At 50.9% G+C, this 14028-nt stretch overlaps 7 protein-coding genes across 7 annotated transcripts; 5 read left to right on the top strand and 2 right to left on the bottom strand.

Moving 5' to 3' along the window:
* Positions 1–83: 83 nt before the first annotated feature.
* Positions 84–2526, top strand: Z520_12330 (uncharacterized protein; the record flags this gene model as incomplete). Its single annotated transcript, XM_016782816.1, has 2 exons — positions 84–1699; positions 2184–2526. The coding sequence occupies 2 exons, from the start codon at positions 84–86 to the stop codon at positions 2524–2526; spliced, it is 1959 nt and encodes a 652-aa protein (XP_016626064.1).
* A 43-nt stretch (positions 2527–2569) lies between these two features.
* On the top strand, positions 2570–3075 carry Z520_12329 (uncharacterized protein; the record flags this gene model as incomplete). Its single annotated transcript, XM_016782815.1, has 2 exons — positions 2570–2878; positions 2941–3075. The coding sequence occupies 2 exons, from the start codon at positions 2570–2572 to the stop codon at positions 3073–3075; spliced, it is 444 nt and encodes a 147-aa protein (XP_016626063.1).
* Positions 3076–4973: 1898 nt separating this feature from the next.
* Z520_12328 (uncharacterized protein) lies at positions 4974–5423 on the top strand (the record flags this gene model as incomplete). Its single annotated transcript, XM_016782814.1, has 2 exons — positions 4974–5088; positions 5152–5423. The coding sequence occupies 2 exons, from the start codon at positions 4974–4976 to the stop codon at positions 5421–5423; spliced, it is 387 nt and encodes a 128-aa protein (XP_016626062.1).
* Positions 5424–6029: 606 nt separating this feature from the next.
* On the top strand, positions 6030–7850 carry Z520_12327 (uncharacterized protein; the record flags this gene model as incomplete). Its single annotated transcript, XM_016782813.1, has 7 exons — positions 6030–6135; positions 6192–6225; positions 6274–6337; positions 6393–6588; positions 6646–7048; positions 7200–7353; positions 7377–7850. 7 exons carry the CDS (start codon positions 6030–6032, stop codon positions 7848–7850), a joined length of 1431 nt encoding a protein of 476 aa, XP_016626061.1.
* A 95-nt stretch (positions 7851–7945) lies between these two features.
* On the bottom strand, positions 7946–10695 carry Z520_12326 (uncharacterized protein; the record flags this gene model as incomplete). The annotated part of the gene is made up of 3 exons (XM_016782812.1): positions 7946–8918; positions 9012–10580; positions 10646–10695. The coding sequence occupies 3 exons, from the start codon at positions 10693–10695 to the stop codon at positions 7946–7948; spliced, it is 2592 nt and encodes an 863-aa protein (XP_016626060.1).
* Positions 10696–11369: 674 nt separating this feature from the next.
* Positions 11370–12372, top strand: Z520_12325 (uncharacterized protein; the record flags this gene model as incomplete). The annotated part of the gene is made up of 5 exons (XM_016782811.1): positions 11370–11393; positions 11458–11764; positions 11840–11910; positions 11982–12126; positions 12176–12372. The coding sequence occupies 5 exons, from the start codon at positions 11370–11372 to the stop codon at positions 12370–12372; spliced, it is 744 nt and encodes a 247-aa protein (XP_016626059.1).
* Positions 12373–12463: 91 nt separating this feature from the next.
* Z520_12324 (uncharacterized protein) lies at positions 12464–12944 on the bottom strand (the record flags this gene model as incomplete). Its single annotated transcript, XM_016782810.1, has 2 exons — positions 12464–12485; positions 12550–12944. The coding sequence occupies 2 exons, from the start codon at positions 12942–12944 to the stop codon at positions 12464–12466; spliced, it is 417 nt and encodes a 138-aa protein (XP_016626058.1).
* Positions 12945–14028: the final 1084 nt, after the last annotated feature.

The following is a 14028-nucleotide window of genomic DNA, read 5'->3' as shown; positions in this document are numbered from 1 at the left end:
CAACTGCCTTGCACCAGATACCTCCGTTTTGAGTTCTGAGAGGCGTTCCCCTTTACCTCCCTTCAAACACCCAGATCGTCAGTATGGGTTCAATTGCTGAGCCCCTCCATTACGACGTGATCATCGTCGGCGGTGGTTTCGGTGGCATATACACCTTGCAGAACTTGAGGAAATTCAAGTTCAACTGCCACATCTTTGAACGTGGCAACGGGCTCGGTGGAGCCTGGCACTGGAACTGCTACCCAGGGGCCCGCGTTGATTCAAATGTCCCAATCTACCAGTTCACCTCCGACGACGTGTGGGACCAGTGGAACTGGTCAGAGCGGTACCCTGGCCAGAAGGAACTGAAGGCCTACTTCAACCATCTCGACAAGACCTGGGACATCAGCAAGGACACGACCTACAACGCCGAGGTCCGTGAAGCTCACTGGGATGCCGAGCTCAGACTCTGGCGCGTCAGTTTCACCGACACCATCAACAATGTCACCACTGGGATAGCCACCGCTCGGTTCCTGGTCTACTGCACCGGCCTCAACGCACAGGCGTGGATGCCTGATTTCAAAGGTGTGGAGAACTATAGAGGCTTTTCATGCCACACTTCCTTCTGGCCCCAGAACGGCCTGGACGTCAAAGGCAAGAGGATGGGTGTCATTGGCACAGGTGCCTCTGGCGTACAGGTTATCCAAGAGCTTGGTCCTCAGGTGGACCACATGACAGTCTTTCAACGAACTCCCAACACAGCATTACCCATGGACCAGGTGCCCTATGATAAAGAATTCAACAACATAATCAAGGACAACTTAGAAGACACGTTCACCGCGAGTCGCAAGACCTGGTCAGGATTTCTCTATACATGGACCGACAAAGAGACAAAAGAAGCCACGGCCGAGGAGAGAGAGGCGTTCTATGAAGAAAAGTGGAAGAAGGGTGGGTTTGAATTTTGGGTCGGCAACTATAAAGACATCGCGCTGGACCAAGAGGCCAACGACCTAGCTTACAATTTTTGGCGGAAGAAGGTCCATGCCAGAGTCAAGGATCCGAAAAAGGCCGAGCTGCTAGCTCCCGAGAAGCAGTGGAACCCATTCGGCACCAGAAGGCCTTGTTTGGAGACGACATTCTACGAAGTGTTCAACCAAGACAACGTCGATCTTGTCGATGTGAGGAGCAATCCGATCCAGGAGATCACGGAAAAGGGAGTCAGACTCGGCGACGGCACGGAGTATGAATTCGATATCCTGGTCTTCGCAACCGGCTTCAATTCCAGTTCCGGAACCATCACTAACATTGACCATCGCGGGACGGACAAGACCTTGACCATCAAGGATCGATGGCAACAGGGCATCTGGACCAACCTCGGCATCGCCAGCTCTGGGTACCCCAACTGCTTCTACATCTATGGTCCGCAGTCGCCATCTGGCCTGGCCAATGCTCCAACCCTGATTGAGCTTCAGGTCAATTGGTTGGTGGACGTCTTGCGCCACATGAGGCGTGATGACCAGACGGTCATTGAAGCAACTCGAGAATCAGAGAAGGCATGGAGAGAGGAAGTCCTTTCCATTGGCAACAGCACCTTGTTTGCAAAGGCAGACGGGTGGTTCTTCGGAGCAAATATCCCAGGCAAGGCGAGAGAGCCGCTGATGTTCATGGCTGGGATGCCATCGTACAGGGAGAAATTGCTTGCTTCCTCTCCTGCCAACGGGTATGCCGGCTTCCATGTGTCATGAAAAAGGATCTTGAGGGCCAGCACTAGACGACGTGAGCGATAATACCTTTCACTTTGTACGGAGTTGGGTAAAGAGGGTTCGGGTTGTGTGGGGAGCCAGATGCGAAATGAGAGCATGAAACAAGCAGTTCATCTGAGGCCGCAAACCAAGAGTCCTACAGCTTTGGAGCTGACTTTGCACATTTGACTCCCATGAGCCCTTCACCCAAGACACAGTCTGTTTGATCGCTTCGATGACGAAGCTTGTTACATCCGTAGCCGCAATGCAAATGGTTGACGCGGTCTTGTGGGTTTGGACGATGATTTGGCTAAGATCGTGCGGGCTTGCTGGCTTAGCTGTTCTACAGGGCTTCAACGAGGATGGAAGTCCAATCTTCACGGCCCAGATGAAGCCTGTGACTCTACGTTAGTCCTCAACCCCCTCGAGTGATCAAAGACGAAGCTGATACCACGTAAATAGCACTCTCCTAAGCCGTACCAGTGGTTTCGGGTACGACGTCTGGGATCCAGCTCTCATCAAGTGGCGCCAGTCGACCGGTACGACGATCAATGCGAATTCCTTTTCCGTTGAATCGTTGAAGATACCATTGAAACTTCAATCCGGTGAAGATTGGCTCTACGGTATCGGCTTTGATTGGGCCGGCCACGTTGTGCAGTGGCTGAACCAGTTATATTTGGAAGAATACATGCAGTCAAACATCTTCAAGCCATTGGGCATGACGAGGACCACGATTCACATAGCCAGAGCACCACGAAATCGAGCCAGCAAGAGCGAGTATTGGTTTCTGCGCTCGGCCTTGTGAATCTGTTGTGTTGGGTGCAAATTACAAGCCTGACCTAACCCCCATGGATTGTGGCGGCGTTGGTCTCTATTCCACCGCTGCAGACTATGCAAAGCTTCTCGGAGGCTTGTTGAGTGGCGGCCAGAATATTCTCAAGCCAGACACAGTTCACGAGTTGCTGAGTTGGCAGCTTCCCGATGCGAGCTTTGTTCTAGATCAATTCTTTGGCGAATATCATGCGATACTCCCTCCGGAGTTTCCGAAGGATATGCCTTTAAACTATGGCCTTGTGGGTGCCATAAATCGGGTTGATATTCCAGGGAAGCGACGCGCAGGGAGTGTGATGTGGTATGGTATAGCTAATTGTCGTTGGGTACGTATCTCAGCCATCTTCCACGATCTCATTCTTGTTTCATTAACAATCTCACGACATAGTGGCTCGACCACAAGTCAGGAATCGCCGCGAGGCTGTTTGTTCAAATATTGCCTCCAGGAGATGGCGCGGTATCGGAGCTGTACGACGAATTAGAGCGAGCAATATATCAAGCCCTAGGAGCTAGATCGGCTTGATGGTGATATGAGTCTACAAATAGCGATTTCTGTGAAGTTCTGTCTCAACTTCATCTCATTGTCACTCATATTTATGTATTGGTGGGATCTGAGAAAAGTGTACTACGCCCCTGGCATGTGCTGTCATGTACTTGATTTCTGACAGACGTTTGAAAGGCTCAATAGTCAACTTCTTATGCAACATAGACATATTATGCAAGTAGGATTGGCAATCCACTCGGGCTCGCTGATTTTGTCAGAATCGCTTAAAAATCAAGCTCTGGCTCAAGAGCATGTTACAAGGTCTTCGTCGGTTCTCATGCCGCGAACCGTGAGGATCATATTTCGCTAATCAGGATCTCCAGGGCTGGAGGCCGGGTAAGCTCAAAGTAGGGTATGAAGCGGTCACAAATATAAAACAGGCTCTTTCGGACTGTGCGTCGATAAGCTGCACTTGGTCCCAACACCAGCACCTTACCTACAGTTCCCATCCTGCTATAGGCATTCTCCTCATATCATGGCCCTGGCATCGTTCTCAATCATCCTTATCTTCAGAGGTACGAGTGGCATCGGTGAAAGCTTCGCCCGCCGCTTCCATGCGCTGGGTAAGAAAGTGATCATCACAGGCCGACGGCGAGATCGTCTCTCATCGCTCTCTCGCGACCTTCCTGAATCATCTTCTTGCAGCGATACCAAGTATCAGTATTCCAGACTGAAGATTTCTGAAGAAGCAATGCTTACACACCTGGAGGACAATGAAGGAAGGTTTGTCATCCACAGCAAAGAACCAGAGTACCCGTTGCTACTTGCATTGGCTCCTTCGCCGGCGGTCTGGCGTTTCGAAAAATGAAACGCGATTGCTCAGTACTCGTACCAAGTAGGTTTTTTTTTTTTTTTTTTTTTTTTTCCTTTTCCGGCGAGAGTCAGCACGGAACAATCTCAACCCAAAATGCTTCACGATGGGTCAAGAGAAGAACATCCTGCTAACCACAGCCTGACCTTGGCGAGGCTGTTTCAAATTTTTCTAGCCAACTTCGTCTAAATGTTCTCTGTGCCTTCGAAATCTTCAAATTCCACGGCTGCTGACGGCCCATCTATGCATGTTGAAACAAATCTGTTTCATCCTACTTTCGGACGACGAAAGCGGCGCCTGGAAGTTTGCCATCTTGTAGTGACTTTGAGACATATTTCTCCAGTATCGCCGGGATGGCAGAGAGATAAAACTTAATTTCTAGCATATCGGGCTTCATCGAGGTGACAAACAGTAGTGATATATGACGAAGTATCGATATAAGACGTGGTAGAGGTAGATTACGCAGTCGTCAGAGGTCTGCATTTTGAGGAAACAGAGGACCTGTGCTGCCCCTGACGAGTAGTTCTTGGTAGTTGCCGTCTGCACAATCAGCCATTTTTGCGGAAAGGAGTCAGTCTGGACTTGTGAATTTTCATGAACAGCTTGATATTGCAGACCGTGGCATAAATTGAGCCGATCTCACCATTGCCAGGCGTTGAGACGCGTGCCTTTGCATTGGAATCCATGAATCAACTGCGGAGGCTCTGACAATAGATGGGCTGCGCGAATGCTGTGTTCGACTTTGTCATATACTCTTCCACTCACTCTTCACATCGGCAAGGGAGAGTTTCTTACAATATCTGGCATTGGTCACTATTACCGATCCGTCTTGGAGCCTCGGCTCCCCAAGAGCTACCAAGTAATACTTACTCAACCCCAGGCTCCCCATGACCCCTAGAACCTTCCCTTGATGATTGGATTTGGCCTGAATTCATCTGGATTTCTCAGAAATCCAAACCCTTATGTTCTTTGCAGGATTGAAGGACGTCCACCCCAGATTTCATCAGAAATCTGACTATTGATTGATACCGCCGAAGTTAACCTCGCATACATCATCCTCTTCAAGATGGAACCACGAAAACGAGGCCGTCCCAGGATGGACGCCAGGCTGGACAACTGGTCCGAGGTGCGGGATAAACGAGAACGTAGGATACAAGATCGACTGGCTCAACACGTGAGGCGTAAGTCAGCCTATTCCCTCGATCCTTGAACAAGACTAGCTGGAAGACTGATCGTACGGCTAGGCACTTGTCTTCTGTCTCAGAATGCCAGAGCCGTTTCACGTACCAGCGAAATCCTCGATTCTTTTGACAGCAATGAGCATCATGTCCTCACCGTCTCGCGTCGTGCGGCACCCCCGGTGAGGGAATTCTTGGACCTGCTGTCATCGCCAGGTGATACCCTGGAGACATCCTCCGAGGACTCTTGTGCCGAGTTGCGACGGGCGACGTGGGATCCACACTCGTGGCGACTGGAGCCGTCATTTTCTCGCAAATGGGGATACCTTTTCAATTAACCTCCGTGCAAAAGTTCTTTTGCAAACCGTTGTTTCACAGCCGCGAAGTGGTACAGCATCTTGATCATCTCCACAGAACTTCCATATAAACGTCACGCTGTGCACGGGCTTGAATGTTATGTTGGTCCGGCCAGTCGACCGCGCCCAGGGTTTTGTCAGATTTTGTCAGAAACTCCGGGCGCCGAAACGGACTTTTTCGTTATGTTCGAAGTTATGCGATCTTGAATTCACGATGACCTCGTCCCCTTTTTATGCTGGAAAGCACATAAATTTTCTGCAAGAGAGACTATCTCAGTTCTGGCAAGATTTCGACAGTCTACGAAGTCTGAGAATTCTGAAGATGGAAAATGTCAGAAAGTTTACTGAAACTGATCTCGTTTAGCGACTCCGTGGTCGACTTCAGTTCACCCACAATTCAACCCCAGGCTGCACCTCCAACAACCTCTATTGGCTTCAGTCGCACCCGGGGAAGAAACATGGAGACCCCATAGTATAATATAAGAGCTTGGGACAAGTAATCCATATATTACTTTACGGTGTTGAAGAAGCATCTGCGAATCCCTTTCTGGACGATTAAGCTTGAGTATCGCAACAGGAGGAATAACAATGGTGACCACGACAGTGTCTGCAAACATTCTGAAGCTTGACTTTTGGTCTCACGGGAAATACATCTTTATATGCACTGTGGCTATGCTGTCGTCGTTCCAATACGGTAAAGCTTGCAAACCCGCGGGAACCCACGTTGACAAGCTGACGCTCCCATTGAAGGACTCGACTACGCACTGGTGGGCGGCTTTCTGTCGTAAGACCCGCGACCGGTACAGAGGAGGAAACGACTGACGAGCAGTAGAACGCCCGGCTTCCTCGAAGTCTTTGGCTACTACGACCCGCACTTGAAAAGATGGAACATTGATGTCCGTGCAAACACATTCGGCGTTTGAGGCAGTCAGCTAGGCGTTGTTTTTGTAGCACGTCGTTCAGCAACTCATCTCGTCCATTATGACGGTCGCAACCTTTGTATCTCCCCTCCTTGTCGGCCCTTTTAGCAGCAGGTTCGGGCGCAAACCTGGCCCATGGGCAGCCATACTTCTCATCTATGCAGCCGCAGCCATCCAAATCGGCACGACGAGCAAAGAGGTCTTATATTTTGCTCGGTTTCTGATGGGTAAGCCATGTTCCCAGTTTCGAGCAATGAGAGACCACCCTTACTCACCTAATAAAGGCTTTTCCATCGGCTGGCTAATCACCTTCGCGCCACTCTACGCCCACGAGACGGCCCCTGCAAATCTCCGCGGCATCGCTCTGGCATCGTACCAAATTCTCTTATCGATGGGCGGGATCGTTGGGTATGCGGTCGACTACGGCACGCGAACGATGCTCAGCCGGCGTGCATATAAGATTCCGCTGGCAATCTTCTTCGTCGTCCCCACAATTCAAGCTATACTGCTCTTCTTCGTTGCTCCGGAATCACCCCGCTGGCTAGTGGTCATGAACAGAGAGCGCGAGGCAGAAGCCGCGCTGCGCAGGTTGCGAAATCACAAGATCAGTGAGCTTGAACTCCAGACCGAGTTGAACGAAATCCGCCAGTCTACGAGAGAACAGATTCAGCATAGCAAGAACGCATTGTTCCGGGAGATATGGCGTGGCACTAACCTCTGACGTACTCTCCTCTCGATATCTGTTGTGTCTTTCCATGCAGCTAACGGGTTTGTCTCGCCCTGTGTTGACATTTTACCTACAGCTATAAGTACTTCGCTAACAAGTCTATCTCAACAGACCGAGCTGTATTAACATCTACACGGTCTACTTCTTGGAGTTTTCCGGCGTTGACAATCCCCTGGCTTACAGAATCTTGGTCGCGGCGGTCGGCTTGATTGGTGTACTACTCAGCCTACTCTTTGTTCGAAGAAGTGGCTGTCACACACTTACTGTAAGTTGTTTTGCCCTTTACAGCCTTTCACTTTCGAATTAACCCATTTCGTTCCTAGCGCCTACGCCTGGCTATTAGGCGGCGAATACGCCAACAACCAGCTTCGAGCATTCACCTTCGGCCCTGCTGCGGCGATCAACTTCCTAGGAAACTGGGCGGGGACATTCTCGGCGCCTTATTTCATTAATCCTGCCAGTTTCGACTGGGGTCCAAAGTATGGCTACATCTGGTTCGGGTCGAATATGGTCTGTGCCATGTTGACGTGGCTCTTCTTACCGGAGACCAAAGATCGAACTCTGGAGGAAATCCATGAGATGATCGAGGCGAGATTGCCGGCTCGAAAGTTTGAAGGGTATGTGTGTGTGGGGGTGGAGACCGCTGCTGCGCAGGCTCTGGGCACGCAGTTGGGGGAGCGGAAGAACATTGAGGAAACCACGCATGCAGAAGAGGTGGAAAATTCAACACCGAAAAAAAGAACGTGGAACATTCGAGACTGAAAAGTAGCAGAGCAGGCCAACGTTTTGAGACTTATGTTCTTAGTGACTCCATTACAATAGTCCCGTGTCTTCAAATTCCTCAGAGAGCCTTGCAGCTATCCAAAGTGTCTTACGCCTGGAAGAAGCTTCGAATGAGGGTCGAGTGCATCGAGGAAACGCGAATTTGGAAGAAATAAGTCAAGGAAATCGTTGCCAATCATGTTGTGGCCTTGAAAATCGAACAGCGGCGGCGTTTGTGAGTAGTCCGGCGGTAAATTTGGGACTGTCGTGCCAAGGTCCAGAACTGGATCTGCTATGTTCATCATCGACCCAAATCGGTCACCAGGAGACGTTCCAGAAGGTCGACCGTCAAGGACGTTGAGCGAGGACGGAGATGTAGGTTTCTGCCCAATGTCACGAAACTGATTCAGTGATGGATTGCTGGGGGAGGGCATGTTCTGGGTCAGACTAGAGTGAGGGAGTACTGTAATGGTGGCGGCGGGATCATCTTGTCCCGTGGAGAGACGAGGTCGTTTCCTCGTAGGGCCTGCGTCAAAGGATGAGGATGGTGGAGATTTTGTGCCTCGATCAGCAGTCGTCGACAACGCGGTTGCGTTATACCCTTGAGTATATGGTGGTGCTGGCAGCTCTGCAAAGTCGAGTCCAAGTTGTTCCATCTCGTGCTTGATGACACGGCACATTATCTGCGCCGGGTAGCAAATGTGAGACATTTCTCGCAGCTGCTCCATCAGCCAGTACAGATGCTGTAAGCCCATTATCCGCTTCTCCCTCTCGGTGCTGGCTTTGGTACTGCACATCAGAGCCAAGAACGCAGTGCCGGCTTGTTGAAGAGCGAACACGTTTGTTTGGCACGTGCCGAATTTTTGACGGTAGCTCGTGAAGCCACGGACGATGTTCATCGCGGCCTTCATCGTAATGGATCGGGCCATGTCGCGCATCCAATTGGATTCGCTGGTCTCGGAGGATTTCTCTGCGGCGCCAGGTGACTTGGCAGGCTCTACTCCTACGGCGTCCTCGTACCTCCCGTAAGGACCATAGAGGACGAGTTGAGACACGTGGTACTGTTGACTGTACGAAGTGTTAGACGTGGACAGAGTAACATTGGCTGCGTGGACCCAGGGGCGGACAGCGAAGGGAGATTTCCAAACCAGGATGACTTACTGAATCAAGAAGAACGCCCGTGGTGCGTCTTGGACATTTTCCGGAGTCCAGGTCAGCCGTGGAGGCAGCGAGCTGTACCAAGATTTCAATTTGTTGTCCAACATGGCAACGTCGACCAACCTGCCCTCATCTCCGACCGCGTCAGGACTGAGCATTGGTTGTGCCAGTCCCTGAATTTTAGAACTGAGCTCCGAAAGTTCCAGTAAGGCATCGAGTATCTGTTCGATGAGGAAGTCTTCTGACGAAGTGGACTCACTGGCAATAGCATGTGGTGGACGAAGTGCAGACTCGCCGGAATTCGAGCTGCGGGTGTTTAAGCAAGGGCTCGCCACGTCAGCGAGTTTGATATTGGTTGGTCTTCCCAGGTGCAAAGCCCAGGCCTGGTCGTATATTATGCACGAACGTAATACATCCTTCCGAAACTTCGTTTTCGACTCGGGCAAATTCAGGCTTGAACAATCTATGTTGAGCCCGAATTGGAAGGCGAGGTGACATGAGATGGTGATGTACAAAGCGGCCGAGTCGTCCCGACCACACGCACATTCGAGGTCGCTCAAGATCAACATGGCCTGGATAGTCGTGAGCCCTCCAGGATCGTTGAGCTCGCGATCCAACATGTATTTCGCTTCGCGCCAGAAGACACTCTGCTTGTCCTCGGCTGTGATTTGTTGCATTCCAGGCCGGGTCTTGTCCGCGTAGTGAAAACCCATAGCCAAGCATACGAGGTGAAGCAGTCCTGAATAGTATGTGGTACCCCCACTGCTCTGGTCGCCTTTGAACTTAACTTGGTCCACAACGCGCAGCGTGTTATTGTATTGGTTCCAAAAAAGATCCATCAGATAACTCTCCAGGTCTGCGGGAATATCGGCGAGGATGCGGTAGGACTGCTTGTCTAAATGCGTGGACTCGAGGGCAGCGTGGTCCTTGATAAAGATCTTGTAGGAAGTGGATGCGCTGAGATAGCTGACGCGACCTGTTCTCTTGTCGTAGATAAGTCGGTCGTTTCCATAGATCAGATTCCATACTGTGCTCTTCCTATTGCTTAACCTCGGAGGATTGGAAGCACTTCGTGGACGAACCGTATTGTTAGGTTTGGAGAGGTTAAGCCCACTTGTGCTGCCCGGTGACCTATGCGATATCAACACTGCGTCTGCTGATGCAGGTGACTCGTGAGCATGGTTGTCTGGAAAGATTAACGGCCATGCATTTGGCGAGCGCGCAGTGTCAGAATGATTTTCCGAGGTTGCTGCCTCCAAGGGTGGTGCTTCTGATGAAGAATGCGTGGGGCGTGCGTATTGCAGAGATGGCTGCGTTCGAGTGACCTTTTGAGGAAGCTGAGGAGGTTCCAAACCGGCTTCTCGTATCCGGTGCTCAAGGGATTCGATGTTTTCAAGCAGCGAGTTCAGATACACCTTGGATTTGGGCCTCCAACCGTCAGGGGCACCATCCACATGGCTGGAGCAAATTGGGGGGTATCTACCTCTTCCTCTCGTCAGACCTCTGAAAGGTGCACTCATGGCCCTTGCTCCGACAGTAGTTGCAGGACGTTTGACCAGCATCCGTAGTGCACTGGATCACGATACCCGTCAGCCCCAATGAGCAAAGCAACAATCTGGCAGCCACGGTTAACCCACCTTTGTGCGTCGATTGCGACAGGCACTACAGGCAGCAGAGACCCGAGCATGAGCACCAGCACTGCGGTTACTCATGTTGCAGGCAAGGGTGGGTCGAGAAGCAATACAGAAGGGAATCTCAGGGCCGCGAGAGAGCGTTGGCTATCTTCAGGCGAGCGACACTTATCTTCCGGTGTTCAAAGGGGGTCGGCGTGAGAAGTGAGCAGGACAGGCGGAAAAGAGATTCGCCTAAGCACTTGCGTGGGCGCCGAGGAGCTGGATGTGGGATACCCCTCACCTGACACTCCCACATTTTTAGGGCAGCTTAGGTAAGGGCCAGGGGCCGAGGGGGCGCGTCATTAAAGAAATACCGAGTAATCTAAGCGGAACTGACCTTCCGCCGCAGTGGCACTCCATACCACCGCTGGGTAGCTATTTAGGAAGCTTGAGGAGCTATGCAAGCGCATCCAGACCCTGAAGGCTAGCCTAAGGCGAACCTTGATCAAAGCGTCCCGTACACGGTGCTCAATTACGATACTTCAAGCTGGATGTTTGGTATGACAACCCGAGGTGAGGCTCTCCACCCTTTAAATCTTGGAGCTCCAATTGCAGTCGAATCTTTGTCTTATGGTGGAATACGAGGCGGAAGGCTGACGACTTGAGCCTCTGCGGGCTTGGAACTCTACTTTATTGCATCAAGACCTAGTGGGAGTAGGTTGCAGTCTTCAGAGATCAGTCGCAGATAATGACTTCCTTGCAAGGAAAAGTAGTGAGTGCAATAATCCACCCATCATCGTTCCAAAAAAAGGCCCGCCACTGAACTCGCACTGTAGATCGCTGTCACCGGCGCGGCCAGTGGGATTGGTCTTGCCACAGCACAAGTCCTGGCCACACGAGGTGCGATTGTGGCCTTGGGAGATATCAACAAAGATGCGGTGGAATCTGCTGCGGCGTCCCTCCCCGGTGACAAGCATATCGCTTCCAAGGTGGATGTGACTTCAAATGAACAGGTCGAGGGGTGGATCAAGGACATTGTACAGCGGTTTGGAAAGCTCGATGGCGCCGCCAATGTTGCAGGCCTGGCGTTGAAGTCCGCTCCGTTCATCGAGACGACTGAGGACCACTGGGATTTGATCATGAGTTGGGCTACCCTTCCTCTTGAATTCTTTCTTTCCTTTGCAGTATTCACCAAATACTAACAACAAACTTGACCAGACATCAACGCAAAAGGCGTCTTCCTGTGCATGCGAGCACAACTGAAAAACATGACGGAAGGAGCATCAATTGTGAGAAACTTCCACAAAACCCAGCTGTGTGTTTGACGTCCTCTAATCAAATTCCTTCTTTTCCCACGCAGGTCAATGTTGCCAGTGTTGGTGGTTTGAGCGGAGGCAGTGGAGCTTGCGCCTATGTGGCTTCAAAGCATGCGGTCGTTGGCTTGACGAAAACTGCCGCTCGAGAAGTGGGCTCTAAGAACATCAGAGTCAATGCCATTGCCCCAGGTGAGATACCGCGGATCCTGCGAAACTGTCATTAATCCCTGCCATCTAGGAATTATCCAAACACCGTTGGTGGAAGGCCTCCAAAAAGCCTCAGGCCAAAGACTAGGGACAAACCAGCAAGCTTTGGACCGGCAAGCAGATCCACGTGAGCCTGCTAACATCATTGCCTTCCTACTGAGCAATGATGCATCGTTTGTGACTGGATCAGTCTACAGAGGTACACCGCCAAATTTCATTCCTACATGATCGAGGCTGACTTTCTTGCCTCAGTTGATGGAGGTTGGCTTTCTTGAAGTCAAGAAGGACTGAATATGCGAGAACTTCTGGCACAAACAAATCAAACTCGCTGAACTTGACCGCTGAGGTGAGTTTGAATAAATAGGAGTGGTGCAACGGGTACAGATAGAAGGAATAGACGCGAACTTGAAGGTGATGGTTGACTTGTATCCCGCCAACATATCTTTGAAGCCTGTAATATCGTCGCCCATGTACTTTAATTTCGCCCAGTCCCTCCAACTTGCATTTCCCGACGAAGAACCTTTTGTCAATTTCGCAACCAGGACTTGGAAATCCTTGCAGGCATTGCCGCAACGCAAGAGTGGCAGCTCCAGTCCCTTGAGGTCTACCTCCTCGTTGTTGAGTGTCTCGTGGAGGACCTTTAGAACGTTTTCGAGTGCCTCGAGTTCGTCCTTAAGCACACGCACGGCTTTGCCTTGATTCTGGAAAGCTCGAATCTCTTGATATAGTGTTCGGCTAGACTGTAGTGCAAACAGTGCCAACGCCAGTAGGCCCGATGACAAGCTTATGGGATCTGCCATTGTGCCGCAGAAGCCTTTGGATAGCGAACTTTCTGGCTGTGGACAAGGTTGAGAAACTTTCCGAGGAGGCCTTTACAGTGCAGCATATAAATCATGGGGAGTGCCTTTGCTCTTGACAAACGCGAGCTGGGCGGCTATGCAACTGTGAGATGAAACAGTTTGTGAGCGTTTCGAACCTTCATGCCCAATGGGTTTTCGGACACTGGCGTCGCGTTGAAATTCGACATTGGGACGAGGGTGATGCCGGCCTGTGCTCCACCCCGGCTCGCGCGAGCCGCCTGGGGGTTCAAACGGTCTAGTGCCCCAGCACGGATGGTACCTATCCGGGTGGGTACTGTGGATGACGGCTATTATTGGTGACTCGCTTGTTCGAGGGCTAGTGCCTTCGCGCCGTGGCACTCACAATCAGCCGGCTCGACCAAGCTAACAACAGACTAAAGTTAGCTCTACTCCTCTCCTGATCTCGTCCCCATGCAAACCCTCCGCGGGGAATTGCACATATTCCTGTAACTTATGACCTAGGGAGCGGTCTGGGAATGCAAATGCAGCTGCTGTTTGACCCTGATCAGGTGTTGGCTGCACCTGGAGATGTCGTTGTGTTCAACTTTCACAGTCTCAATCACACCTTGACGGAGGAAGCTTCGAAAATCCCTGTGTTCCTCTTTTCGTAGTTTTCGATTCGGGCTTTACCAATTTCACCCCACCGACCAGGATCGAAGAGCTGTCGCTATTACCGTCAACAGCGACATGGCTGGGTGCGGTGGGAAATTGTGGCAAGGAGGAAGGGCACGTGAGGCGGGACGTGGGCCCGGGTCCGAAATTACCACTCAAAGGGCTGGGTGCAAATCCTTCAAGCCTATGGTGCGAGCCTAACCTCTCATGAAATGGTCATCCACCGTGGAATACCATTCCAAATAGGTATAGCGGCGTCCTAATTAGGAAGTAACTATTTTAATTAGTATTCCACTAGTTATCTTTTATATATAGTTTCTAGATATAATTTTAGACTAGATACTAGCGTAAGTTTATAGTATACTAACCTATTTAGGAAATAAATAGATAATTTCGATTTATACTATATTTA

Source organism: Fonsecaea multimorphosa (genome assembly GCF_000836435.1).
Source record: "Fonsecaea multimorphosa CBS 102226 unplaced genomic scaffold supercont1.54, whole genome shotgun sequence".
Taxonomy (NCBI): Eukaryota; Fungi; Ascomycota; class Eurotiomycetes; order Chaetothyriales; family Herpotrichiellaceae; genus Fonsecaea; species Fonsecaea multimorphosa.
The sequence above is the reverse complement of the archived record's forward strand: the minus strand, read 5'-3'. Positions and strand labels throughout refer to the sequence as shown.